At 45.7% G+C, this 12,465-nt stretch overlaps 1 protein-coding gene across 2 annotated transcripts in view; it reads left to right on the top strand.

Moving 5' to 3' along the window:
- The first annotated feature begins 3,249 nt into the window (after positions 1–3,249).
- Positions 3,250–12,465, top strand: part of PLPP1 (phospholipid phosphatase 1) — a 72,290-nt gene continuing 63,074 nt past the window's right edge. For both annotated transcript variants that reach the window (XM_056112046.1, XM_056112047.1), the window contains exon 1: positions 3,250–3,787. In XM_056112046.1, the coding sequence (XP_055968021.1) occupies positions 3,730–3,787 (58 nt within the window). In that variant the 5' untranslated portion in view covers positions 3,250–3,729. The remainder of the gene's footprint in view (positions 3,788–12,465) is intronic.

Below are 12,465 nucleotides of genomic sequence, written 5' to 3' on the forward strand. Positions count from 1 at the left end.
GTTGCTCATGGTAATATCCTGACTCATAACTTTTTCTTGTTTGTTCAGTGTTTGGGCCACACCCGATGATATTCAGGGGTTACTCCTGGCTCTGCACTCAGGAATCACTCCTGGCGGTGCTCAGGGGACCACATGGGATGCTAGGGAAAACCTGGGTCAGCTGTGTGCAAGGCAAGTACCTTACTTGTTGTACTCTCTTTCTAGTCCCCATCTGACTCATAACTATATAAACATCAGTATAAAATATTTCATATCTCATTTAATAAGGGAAGAAAACAAATTGTTGAAAAACCTTGGAGCTACACACAGTGGGGTTTAGGGGTTACTCTTGCTGGTGTCCAGCAGGCCATGTAGTGCTGGGGGTTGAACCTGGACTTTCCGAATGCAAAAACGCACTTCCAAAGCACACTCTCAGTTTGAACTCTCTCTCCCTGGTTCAGAAACAATAGATTTGACAATAAGTATAAAAATAATATTTTTCAGTAAGGCATATGTACTGAGGATATAGACACATTTTTATTGGTTTAGATGTTTTAATTATTTTAAGTTTACAATACCATTTGAGTATAATAAAAACTGTATTTGCTTCAGTGCAGGTAGGGAGAAAAAACACAAGCACATACAAATACTTAAAGGGAATTTCTTCTTCTGTACTTTGGAGATAAGAAGCCCTGTTAGAATAGCGTGAGATACTTCACAATAATACTAAGTTAAAGAACAGAGTCGTGGAGCAGTGGGACAAAAGTGAGATTATAAAAATAGTTAAGATAAAGAGGAAATGAAGGAAGGAAAGTATACTTTCCTTTTCAAGACAGTGATAAAACTGCTGAAAGGAGGAAATTAGTTTCTCTCTTCCTACAAGAATCTTGAGAGCAATTCTTTCCAGGTCTATTCTGTTTTTGTTTGACGTCTATGTTGCATACAAACCCTGAAAGACATAAGGTCAAGGACAAATTTAGTTAATCATTTGAGAAAAACCTGAGGTTTCATGGCTAGTTCTCAGACACACCAGAACCCACCCATAGGGGGTGCTAAAAGTGTTATTATTCCCCGTTTCCTTTTGTTTTCTGTTTTGAGTTTTGGATCACTTACTGGACATGGCTATTTGGGTGTGTGGGATGGATTCTGGGTTGGACACAGGCAAGGCAAGTGCCTTCACCTCTTGCTCACCCACTAAAACATCCTTTATTATGTTCTCAATTTTAAGGTTATTTAATTCACTTTAAATTCCAGTAATCACACTAGAAGCTCAACCTCACAAGAGGCCACAATAAAACAAAGCCTTAGAAACAATCCCCTATGGTAAAACAGAAGGATATTTCTTAGTCATTCTTTCAATTGAAGACTTCATTGCTTATAATCCATACACGGCACATACTCTATTTAAAATAACAGGAAATGACTTCATACTTGTTTTCTTAATTTTTTTTGACTTAATACTTTTTAATGCCCTTTGTTAATTTATTTTAAAAGCTATCATCTGTAAGTCCATCAAGGGCAAAAAAAAATGTTTCCTTTACTTCCTCCTCACCTAAGAAAATCTCTGTTGGTGTGGAAAGGGGATAGGAAAGAACAATGAAAGGTATCACCTCCCTCTGGAAGGTTTCAGAGTTTCTAGGAGGCACCCCCCTCCCCCCCAATTGCTCCTTGTGTTTTGCACACCAACAAAATTCTCTTCCAATATTCATTTAGCTACCAGCTAATACTGCCTAACTTGGCCTCCAGGTCCTGAAGGACAGAGATTTTTCTGTGTCTTCATCTCGCCACAGCTGTGCTGTGCACTGGATGTTGGCATATAATACAAGAATGGACTATACTGTGAAGAAATTCACTGATCAGGAAGGTGATTTTTTTAAAGCTTACTTTTGAAAAAGGCTTTTGGGGGAGAAAATGTTTATTTCAAGAGCAGTTTTATGAAAACTCCCTAGATCACACCTGGCATGCGGTCAAAAAATGAATGTGGAAGCTTTTGAATGTATACCTACTGCTAAGACACCACAAGTCATTTCAATTTACTGTGGCCTTGGAATCTGAGGGTCCCTGTAACTCTGGGAATAAGGTTAAGCCATGGAATCAGCAATGCTGCATCTCTCCTGGGTATAGATTGTTTAATCCTTTAAGATACGCAAATAAGAGGTGAAATCTAAATTTCACATTCCTTTTAATGAAAACCATGCTTCTTCAAACACAAGTTTTGCTCCTGTGGGATCACTGGGGCTGTAACTTCAGACTCCCCGAGGGTAATGTTATCGCTCCATTGGTTTCCAAGTGTTTCACAGGAAATGTGAGAAGTTTTCCATTTGCATTTTACAGCTCAGTGGAAGGAGGCTCAGGGAGGAAGGGGGGGGGGGGGAGAAAAGATATAATCAGTAACATCTGCAGGCCGCTTAATCTCGTAGGAAGCACTTTGATGTGTTCTTCCTAGCTTTCACCGTTTAGAACACCGGGAAGCGATGACTCTCGGCTCATCCCCCCCCACCCCAGTTTTAGGCGTTAGAAAGCCACAATTGCGAAATCTTCGCTAGAGTCCGCCCAGGCGGCAGAGGATTGCTCACTGTTGTTAAAGAAAAATCATCCTGGCACTTACAATAACGAAGACTTTATTGAAGGTGATTGCAAAGAGGAAAAAAAGTTGCACTCAAGTCTGCACGCGCGCGCGCACACACTCTCACGCACTCTCTCCCTGTAGGGGTGGGGAGAGGGGGCGGTCATGGGTGGAAAATTAGCTAAGAGGAAAAGTCCACGGTGGGGTGACTCAGGCCTAGGGTTGATAGATCAAAACGAGGGGATGAAAGTCACTCGGGTCTCCACGGATGGGTGATGACTTAGCGGGATCCTTGCCCAGTCTGGGGTCGGTCAGGCCGACCTGCTCGCCTAGGTGGAGGCCCAGACGGCGCAGAAGGTTCCGGAAGAGCCTAAACACACCGGCCAGGCAGGGAGGCAGAGTCCTGCTCGCCGCCGGCCCGGCACCCCCGGGTAGGACCCGGTCCCTAGGGAGTGGGGGGTGGCAGGCAAGCCCTCTCGGATGCGGGTGCGGGGTGGGCGGGAGAAGCGGGGGCGCCTACCTCTCCCGCCGCGACAAGCCAGCAGCCGCGGCCCGGCCCGGAGGCCCGCAACCCCGAGGCCCGGCCGGTCCGACGACCCCCGGGGAGCCGGCGGGTGCGAGCGACGGCCCCGGCCGCACGCGGGGAGGCGCCCCCACGCCCCGCCCCGCGAGCGCGCGTCCCGCTCGGGGAGGGGCGGGGCCCGCGCGCCCATTGGCCGCCGCGCGGGGTCGGGGGTTCCCCGCGGCGGCCGCGCGCCCTCCCCGCGAGGCCCGGCACAGGCCGGCGCGGCGCTGCCGGCGGGAGGGGCGAGCCCGCGTTCCTCCTCCAACGGATCCCCCCGTCCTTAAAGCGCCGGCCCGACGCCCCGCCTGCTGGGAGCGGGACTCTGCGCCGCGGGCAGCGAGCGACGGCGGGGCCGGGCCGGGAGCCGGCGAGCGACCGAGGCAGGCCGGAGGCCACCGAGCAGCCGCGGCGGGCGCGCCAGGGTCCGGGCCCCGTCCGAGCGGGTGGCGGGAGCTGCTGGAGCGGGGGTCGGGCGCCGTTGCCGACCGCCGGCGTCTGTCCGGCCAGAGACCGCCCCCTCCCCCCTCGGCAGGGAGGAGCCCCGACGCGGAGCCTCCGCCAGTGCCCCCGGCCGGGTTTCGGGACCAGGTGGCCCCCGCCCGCCGTCCGGACCGAGACCATGTTCGACAAGACGCGGCTGCCGTACGTGGCCCTGGATGTGGTCTGCGTGTTGCTGGGTACGTGCGCGCGAGCCCGGGGTGGGCAGCGCTGGCGGGCGGCTCTCTGCAAGGGGGCGTGTGTGCGTGCGTGTCTGTGCATGTGTGTGTGTGGGGGGGAGCAGGGCGGGGGAGACGTGCACGTCTGGGCTGCGGGAGACGCGAGGGGCGCCGGCTTTTGCAGCACGGGGCGGGAGGGGACCCCGCTTCGCAGCCTGCACCCCGGCTCCTGCGTGACCGCCGCGCTGCTGCCTGTCGCCCGCCGGGGCCCTGCGGAGCCCAGCCCTGCTTGGACGCTGCTCGCGCCGCCTCTGCGCTCTGCCCCCTGGCTGCCGTCTGTCTCTGTTTCCCCTGTTCTTCTACCCAGACCCGTTGCGGTGGCCGCCGCCGCCGCCGCCGCCGCCCCGGGGCGAACCCCCATCCCGGGGCGGGATTCTCCGCGCCCCCGTCCCTCCCGCGTCCCCCCACACCGGGGCCTGCGGCCTTCTCTGACCCGCGGGAACGCAGCGTAGTTTTCCATCTATAAAAGGCTAGAGCACTCCTAATTAGCAGGCGTTCCGAGGTTGCAAATTGTCAGGTTGCTAGTAGGTGCGAGGGTGCCAGGTTTCTGCCTGCAGGTCTGCAGCGGCTGGCGTGTCTTGGGGCGGGGGGGGGGGGGGGGGGGGGGGCGAGCGCCCGCGCTCCAGACTTGCCCTGTCCGTGCCCCGGGGTAGCTTTCCATCGTTCCCATTTTCAGCCTCGGGTAGACCGAGCCCGTGAGCAGCACCGGGCGTTCCCGGGCTGCAGCGAGCCGGCCCGGAGTCCAGCTGGAAGAGCTCAGGTCTGGGCTGGCTGCAGCCTCTAGAAGCCAGAGTCCGATAAGGCGAGGGCAAGAGGAGCGTTCACTCCCCCCCCCCCCACCACCACCCTTTTGCTGTGAACCGCATCGTGTTGCGAGCTCTTCGCTTGCTCAGAAAAACAAACCATAAATGAGCAAGATGAGGACCTGAGTAGTGGGGTGGAGGCGTCCTGGTATTAGTCATAGCCAGTTCTAGGGTTGCAGGTGTGTGCTTTTAGCATCAACAATGCAAGGCTGCAGAAGGACCTCTCTAGACACTAGAAAGCCCCTCCCCGTCTCCCCCACCCCACCGACCCCTTCCCTGTCCTAAATAGGATCAACTAAACATTCAACTACCCTTGCGGTCGTGTTTTCTTATAAGTTGTGTTCTCTCTTCTCTCTCTCTCTCTCTCTCTCTCTCTCTCTCTCTCTCTCTCTCTCTCTCTCTCTGCCTTTTTGCTGACTAAAAATTTCCCTCCTTATTGGGGGTAGAGGGGAGGACTCCCAAGCGGTGCTCAGGAGCACCAGGGGCTGGGCTGAGATTCTTGGCCAACCAGGTCAGTGATGCCAGGGCCTCACCTGGACCACCGCGGTGGTGCTGGATTGGGCGACTTCCAGGGCTGCACCCCGCGAGATTCTTGGGGCACAATGTGGTGCTGGAGATCGAACCCAGGTCCTATCTCCCGCTGTACTATCTCTCTATCCAGCCCAGAAATATTACTGTTGATCCAGAAATTTCCTGCATAGCTCCCCAGTGAACTTTAGGTGTAAAATTTAGGAAAAGGGAAACAGCTTTCACAGAAACACACTTCAGTTGTAAGACATATAGTAATTCCATTAAAATATATTTATAATGAAAAGTTGACATTTGATCGTATTTATTAAGCAGTGTTTTAGTGTAATACTCAGTTTTAGCAGGACTTGTTTAATTTAGTGTAGAGAAGGAAAAATAGTGTATCATAAGGACATTTGATAATTCTATTATATTGGATATTAACCTGTTATTTTCATATATTGAGTAGTCAGTATGACATATCTCCTCCTACCTTGTAGTAGTTAATTTAATAAAAGCACAGAACAAAACAAAAAGCATGCTTTTTTTCCTTTAGACCAGACATCACTCTAGTGTGTACTAAGTACTGAGTAATTTCAGTGCTGCATTGTGACCTGAAAGTTGTAGAATTGGTGATCATTCTCAAAAATATAATATTGTGTTTGTAATTTTAAATGTCTTTGATGTTTGTGGGAGAAGCTTGTTTGGGGAACATCACTTGATCACTTGATCCCCCGTTATTTGTCGAATTACTCGAGCGGGTGCCAGTAACGTCTCCATTTATCCCTGTTGCGTCCTAGCGTAGCCCAATGGCATCTGTTCATTCTAGGAACATGCAGAGCCTCAAACCGATCATTCAGGGGAACATAGATATTAAATATATTATTAAAAGAAATGTGAATTTTTGGAAACATGTTTGTGCTTTTGTTTCTTTGAAAGTAATTGGTAAACCCAAGATTTCTTTTTTTTTAAATAGAAAGTGAAGTGCTCAATTAAAATTTGGTATATAAGATGACATTAGATTTAATAACATCTCCCAGTTACAAACAGCAGTTAAGGAGAACATGCTGCTAGAGATGTAAGAATTTTTCATCTTGAGTTTTGTACGACAGTATATTTATTTATATCTAATATATATCAAACATACTTTCTTGTTAATATGAGTCTTTGTAAATTTAGATTTTATTTACCCTACCTACAGCAGGGCGTTGGCAGCCTAAAACCATAACAGCTCAGTGAGGGTTATCAACTTGCATTAACTTTTTTCTTTTTCTGTGGGAAATCTACAAGAATCAACTGTTCTAACAAAAAGATGATTAAGCACTTCATAAATACAGGGTTGTGTGAAAGTGATTCATAATTATAATGTGACTCTGATCCAGGTTCTGTTAATGACCACCCCAGCATTATAGTGTATATCCATTTTAATGTGATGATGTTATATGATTGTGTTGCATGGCTAAGTTTATAATTTTCCAAAGGATGATTTCTTTTGAGGTATGTGGGAGCGTGCACCTGTGCATGCGCTCTATCTCTGGAAACATTCATTTTTCTATGTAATATATAAAAATTACTAGTTTCTTCACTGGACTTGGTAAACCCTTGGAAAAGAGGAGATGATGTGTTTTTTTCTTAAATGGAGACTTACCATCTTTTTCTGGCGTGTGTGTGTGTGTGTGTGTGTGTGTGTGTGTGTGTGTGTGTTGCTGGTAACAGAACCTAGGGCCTTGTATATAAGAAGTATGGGCTTTATTTTGAACACTGTGCCCAGCCTCTCTGGTTCTTTTGACTGTGAGGTCTCTTGATTGAAGAGGCATTAAGCAATCTCAGTACATGTAAGAAAGATATCTGAATAGAGAATAAAGTAGACTGTTACTAAAGGTTCTGATTTTGCCGAACATGACCTAGGTATCACATTTTAGTGTTAAATTGTTGACGATTTTCCCAGGTTTTACCATGACATTTCACTGTGGCGTTAGATTGTCCATTAATGCACACTAAATTCACTAATTTATTAGTGCACCTGATTTTAACTCTACTAGGTTCATATTAGATACTAAGGTACGTATATGTATAAGACAATCTGTGCCTTAAAGGTACTACGAATCTAATGAAGGCAAGACAAACCAGAGGTTATACTTTTTTTGAGGGGGCATAAGGGGGTGCAAGGTGGCCACATCCTGCAGTGCTCACGGGTTACTCCTCGCTCTGTGCTCAGGGATCACTGCTCCTGGGCTCAGAGGACAACATGGGATGCCAGGAATTGAACCCTGGTTGACCATGTGTAAGGCAAGCGCCTTACCTACTGTACTATTTCTCTCGTCCCCAGGGGTTACTCTCAATAGTTGTAAAGTTCATGATAACTGTAATAATGGAGGTGTGGTATAGGTGCCCTTTGAGTTCAGAGAGGGAGCTGTCTTATATCTGATTCAATGTAAATAAATGGTTTAGTTTGTTGTTACTCTTGGAGATGCAGAAATGTCAAAGATTACTTGGAATTTCTTTTAGAATCGTCTTTGTTCCCGCTCACCTTAGTAATAGGGCAATAGGAACCCAAAGGGGTACCTATGCTTAGGACGTTTTTTGCTTTCTCTTTGGTAGGGGGCGGGGTCACACTTAGTTCTGGCCTTGCCCTTAGGGCTCTACCTACCATACTATATCTCTCTCTGTCTGCTGTTTATGACTTTTTTTTTTTTTTTTGCTTTTTGGGCCACACCTGGTGATGCACAGGAGTTACTCCTGGCTCTGCACAGGGGACCATATGGGATGCTGGGTCAGCCACATGCAAGGCAGATGCCCTCCCTGCTTTGCTATTGCCCCAACCCCAGTTTATGACATGCTTTTGTATGCAGTATTTGTCTAGAAGATTTAGATAGAACTGGAAATACCTTTTTCCCCCCCTTTAAAGGGGAACTCAGGGCTTCACACTTGGCAATGCAAGTTCTCTATAATTGCGCTGTATCCCTGGCCCTGGCAGAATGTTTCCATGTGCTGTTTTGCTGTGTCATTTGGAATACCTTTCTTTGCAGCACATTCCCCCTTTGCTCCTCCACAACTTTTCTCTGACTTTATGCTCTGAAGAGTGACATCAGTTTACATAATTGAAAACACCCCCTCCCTGCCCCTCACCCTCTTTGGTTGGCTTTGGCCAATGGCACGTTAGCAGGAGACCTGGAGGAGCCTGTTTTTTTTCTTGCTGGATTTTTGTTGCTGCCAGAGTTGTTTTGTGAACAAGTCACAACTATTCAGTTGTCTTCTCTGTCCTCCAGATACAGTTTCAGATCTTCCTGCGGTTTGGTATCCCTTTGCTTACCCCGCTAGTCTTGGTGATGATGGCTTCTAACTATTGCTAGTCTGGGATGGCTCCATTGTCTCTCACTATTTTCCCTAAAACCAGTCTCATGGGTTTGAAGATGGTTTCTGCTTTAAGTCCTTGACAACCTGTTTTTGCCAGGACTCTGCTGATAATGCTCATGTCCAAAGAAAATAAGAGGTAGCTTGCCCTTTTTGCTCTCCACACCCATTACAGCTGCCCATCAGAGCAGGTGCAAATAGGAACTCCTGGTTCCAACTTTAGTTTTCATCAGAAGGAGGGGAAGTGGGGGGGGGGGGGTCATAGTTTTTTTAGCATGCTACAAGTGTAGACTCACCTTTGTGTCAAATCAGATTTAGAGTAAATTCTATTAGCAAACAACATTGGCAGCCGATACTCAGTGGCTGTGGAATCTCTGTTTCTCACAGTTGATCTCAGTACTAAAGCCATTAATGTCTTCACTGGGGTGCTAACATTAAGCTGCCCCATAAGTACATCTTAGGAGAGGTCCTTTTCTTGACCTTCAGTATGGGCCCCTTTCTCAAGAAATAAAAGTATTTAGTGAAAAAATTTTAGACACACAAAATCTAGTTTCCAGCATTTTATGCCTTCTCTTTTCTCCTAGCAACTTATTTCTTCATTCATTACTCAGCATGAGTAAGTGCTGGGTGTTGTGTTAGGTACCAAAAATAAAAATAAGAAAGTAAATAAGCAGCAAATGAACATAATACCTATGCCGCCCACACACCATTTCACTGTACTATTAACTTCTAACAACTTCTTTTGCTTCTGATGAAAACTTACTCGATTTTCGGGGCTGGAGCAATAGTACAGCAGGTAGGGCATTTGCCTTGCACGAGGCCGACCTGGGTTCGATTCCCAGCATCCCATATGGTCCCCAGAGCACTGCCAGGAATTCCTGAGTGCAAAGCCAGGAGTAACCCATGTGCATCGCTGAGTGTGACCCCAAAAATAAAAAAAAGCTTATTGGATTTTATTTTATTTCGTCATAACGTTTTTTGTCTTAGCCACACAGTGAGGGAGTCTTAAATATGTCAGGGTTATTCTTGGAATATTCTTGGGTTGGAATAAGTTTGGAAATATTTAGAAAAATGTAAGTTCTTCCTTTATGTTCTCTTTGAATTATATTCTTCTGAAACTCATGATGCAGTATGAATTTTTTATTAATCATTTTGGCGGGGCGGGGGGTCCACCTGATGCTCAGGGATTCCTCCTGGCTCTGCCCTTAGGAATTACTCTTGGTAGTGCTCTGGGGACCATATGGGATGCAAGGATCAATTCGTGTCTGCCGTGTGCAAGGCAAGCACCGGACCCACTGTACTATTGCTCTGGCTCCCCAAATTTCTGTTAATCTTGTTTATCATTTTTAGCCGAGCTCTACTGAAGTCTGCTAAGTATTATTTAGTCTGGGGACTTATTCTGATTTTTTGGATAAGAAATTGAGTTTAAATTGTTACTTTTCATTTTTAAGAAGAGAAGTTGGAAAATAGTTACTAAAGTTCGATCTTTTAAGTGAACCATTAACCTGTAAGTTGTGTTTTTGTGTTTTGCCCCTCAAGGAGTGGCGTAATTGAACCTGATTTTTGAGACATCTCCTCAGTGCTTAGATTCAGGTTTTAGCCAAGAGGTTTGTGACATTGTCTGCTTCCTCCTGATTGGTGGCCTAATTCAGCATATGGGATAGAAATATACATCCTGTGTACTCGGCTAGCTATCAGATCTCCATATTCTTATTTTCTTTTCAAAAAAAGCATTTGATATTACAGAGATTATGATTAAGCAACTTCTTTCTTTAGTCCTTCTTTCTTCAATCCTTCTTTCTTCAATCCTTCTTTTCCTATGTACCTTTTTTTCAGTTTTGACCACCCTTTCTCTTTCACTTCCTCCTGGTTTCTTTATTCCCTTAACTTTTATGCTGTTCAGATTTAAAGATCAGCAGAGATTTTTCTCCCCACTTATCTAAAATTGGGTATGACTTATGTTCCATAAACTAAAGACTTTTTTCTTTGAAAACCTTAATTGTAATCAATTTTAGTTTTAGACTGCCACAATGAAAATTCTAGTTCCCTCATTTACTAGCTGTTGTGGCCCTGGGCAAGCTTCCTCTTTGTGCCTATTTCCTCAGCATATAATGATAAATGTGTTACCTCACCTGCTTGTTGTGAAGCTTAGGTTAGTATATATGTGAAGGATTTAGAGCAGCACCTTGTGCTTAATATGCATGATGTATGTTTGTCAAATAAAATTTATTCCCCTGTAAGCCTACTAACTATAACATAATAATTATATTAATAGAAATTTTAACAGCTAGGTTTATGTTAGGACAAAAATACCCACAAAACTTTTAATTGGCCCCTTAGTACTCCTGGAATGTTTTTGAAGCTTATAGAAATAGTAGGTTTTATCAACTGTGTGTAAAATCACATATAGCAGTCCAAGTAGTCAGAATCCCAACAGTGGTGAAAACTGATCTGAATATGTCTGTGGTAATGTGTAATTTAAACAAATGGGAAAACTGTGACATTATATAGTGATATGCCCTAAATTTCAACTTAATCAAGTAATGGCTTAATTGCACTCATTACCATCACAATGACTTTGGCCTACTCACTCCTCATGTGAACAACTAGGTTTTATATTCCTGACATATTTGAAATATTTTAATTTCTCTCTGCAGTCAAGAAGGCACCAAAAAGAACTTTTATGTAATATCTTACCATGCCTCTTCTAACTCCCACCTTTGTTTTTGGGTTAAATATTTATCATGCTGTGTGTTACCCTGAAATAGTTTTTTTTCTTCTTGAGTCATACCCAGTGATGCTCAGGGGTTACTCCTAGCTCTACTCTCAGGAATTACTCCTGGTGATTCTTGGGGGACCAAATGGGATGCTGGGGATCGAACCCAGATCGGCTGTGTGTAAGGCAAATGCACTACCCCTGTACTGACCCCTGGTTCTTTTTTAAGTGTTGTGCAATGTTCGGTGTTTAAAGACATTTGGCTTTGTGTCAGCTCTTACTTTATTATCTTTGACTTTGGAGCCAACTGGTTGTTCAGGGCTTTATTCCTGGCTCATGAGTGATTTAGGAATCACTCACTCTTGACAGGGTTCAAGGGGACCCTATGGGGTGCTAGGGATTGAACTTGGATCAGCGGCATGCAAGGCAAGTGTCCTACCTGCAGTACTATAGCTCTGACCCCTTAGCTTTTATTTATTGACAACCTATTATGTGCTTAGTATAATTCTATGAGCTGTAAATAAAATGTTAAAAAGATAGATGAGGTCTCTGTATTAATAATAATACAGATGTTTGTAAATGCAATAAAAGAACTAGGTTAGAAGAGACTGAAATACTGATGAGTTTCAGCTTCACCAAAGGTTCTCAGAGGAGAGAATGTTTGGATTGAGATTTACGGATAATTTGATCATGGAGAAGCTGGGGCAGGGAGATGCATTTTAGTATAGGAGGAGCAGATGTTGAGGACTAATGTGGCTGAAATATTATATGCATCTTTACTTAATAGTGAGGTTTATTATAAAATAATAATAGTGTGTGTGTGTGTGTGTGTGTGTGTGTGTGTTTAATTTGGGTCACACCTGGCCGTGCTCAGCAGTGTCCGGGGAACCATGCTATGCTATGGGCGGAATCCAGGGCTCCTGCATGGAAAACAGTTCCACCCTCTGAGCCCTTTCCCCTCCCCTTTTGAGTGAGGTGAGGTTTTGTTTGTTTGGGGGTCATATTTGGCTCTGCTCAGGGGCTGTTCCCTCTAGCACAGTAATTGGAGAATACTTCAGGTGGTGCTTGGGAGAATTCATGGTGCCACGGAGCCACACATCCCTGGCCCTAAAAGTGAGGTTTTTTTGTTTTGTTTTGTTTTTTTGAAGTAAAACAGATTTTATTTAGAAGGTTTTTGAAGGGAAGGAGGAAGAGAAAAGTGGGGGAGAGTGGAGCGTATTGCGCTCAGAGAGAACCCGGGCTTATCCAAGGGTGGAGAG

Source organism: Sorex fumeus, unplaced genomic scaffold, assembly GCF_029834395.1.
Source record: "Sorex fumeus unplaced genomic scaffold, SorFum_2.1 ptg000015l, whole genome shotgun sequence".
NCBI classification, from domain to species: domain Eukaryota; kingdom Metazoa; phylum Chordata; class Mammalia; order Eulipotyphla; family Soricidae; genus Sorex; species Sorex fumeus.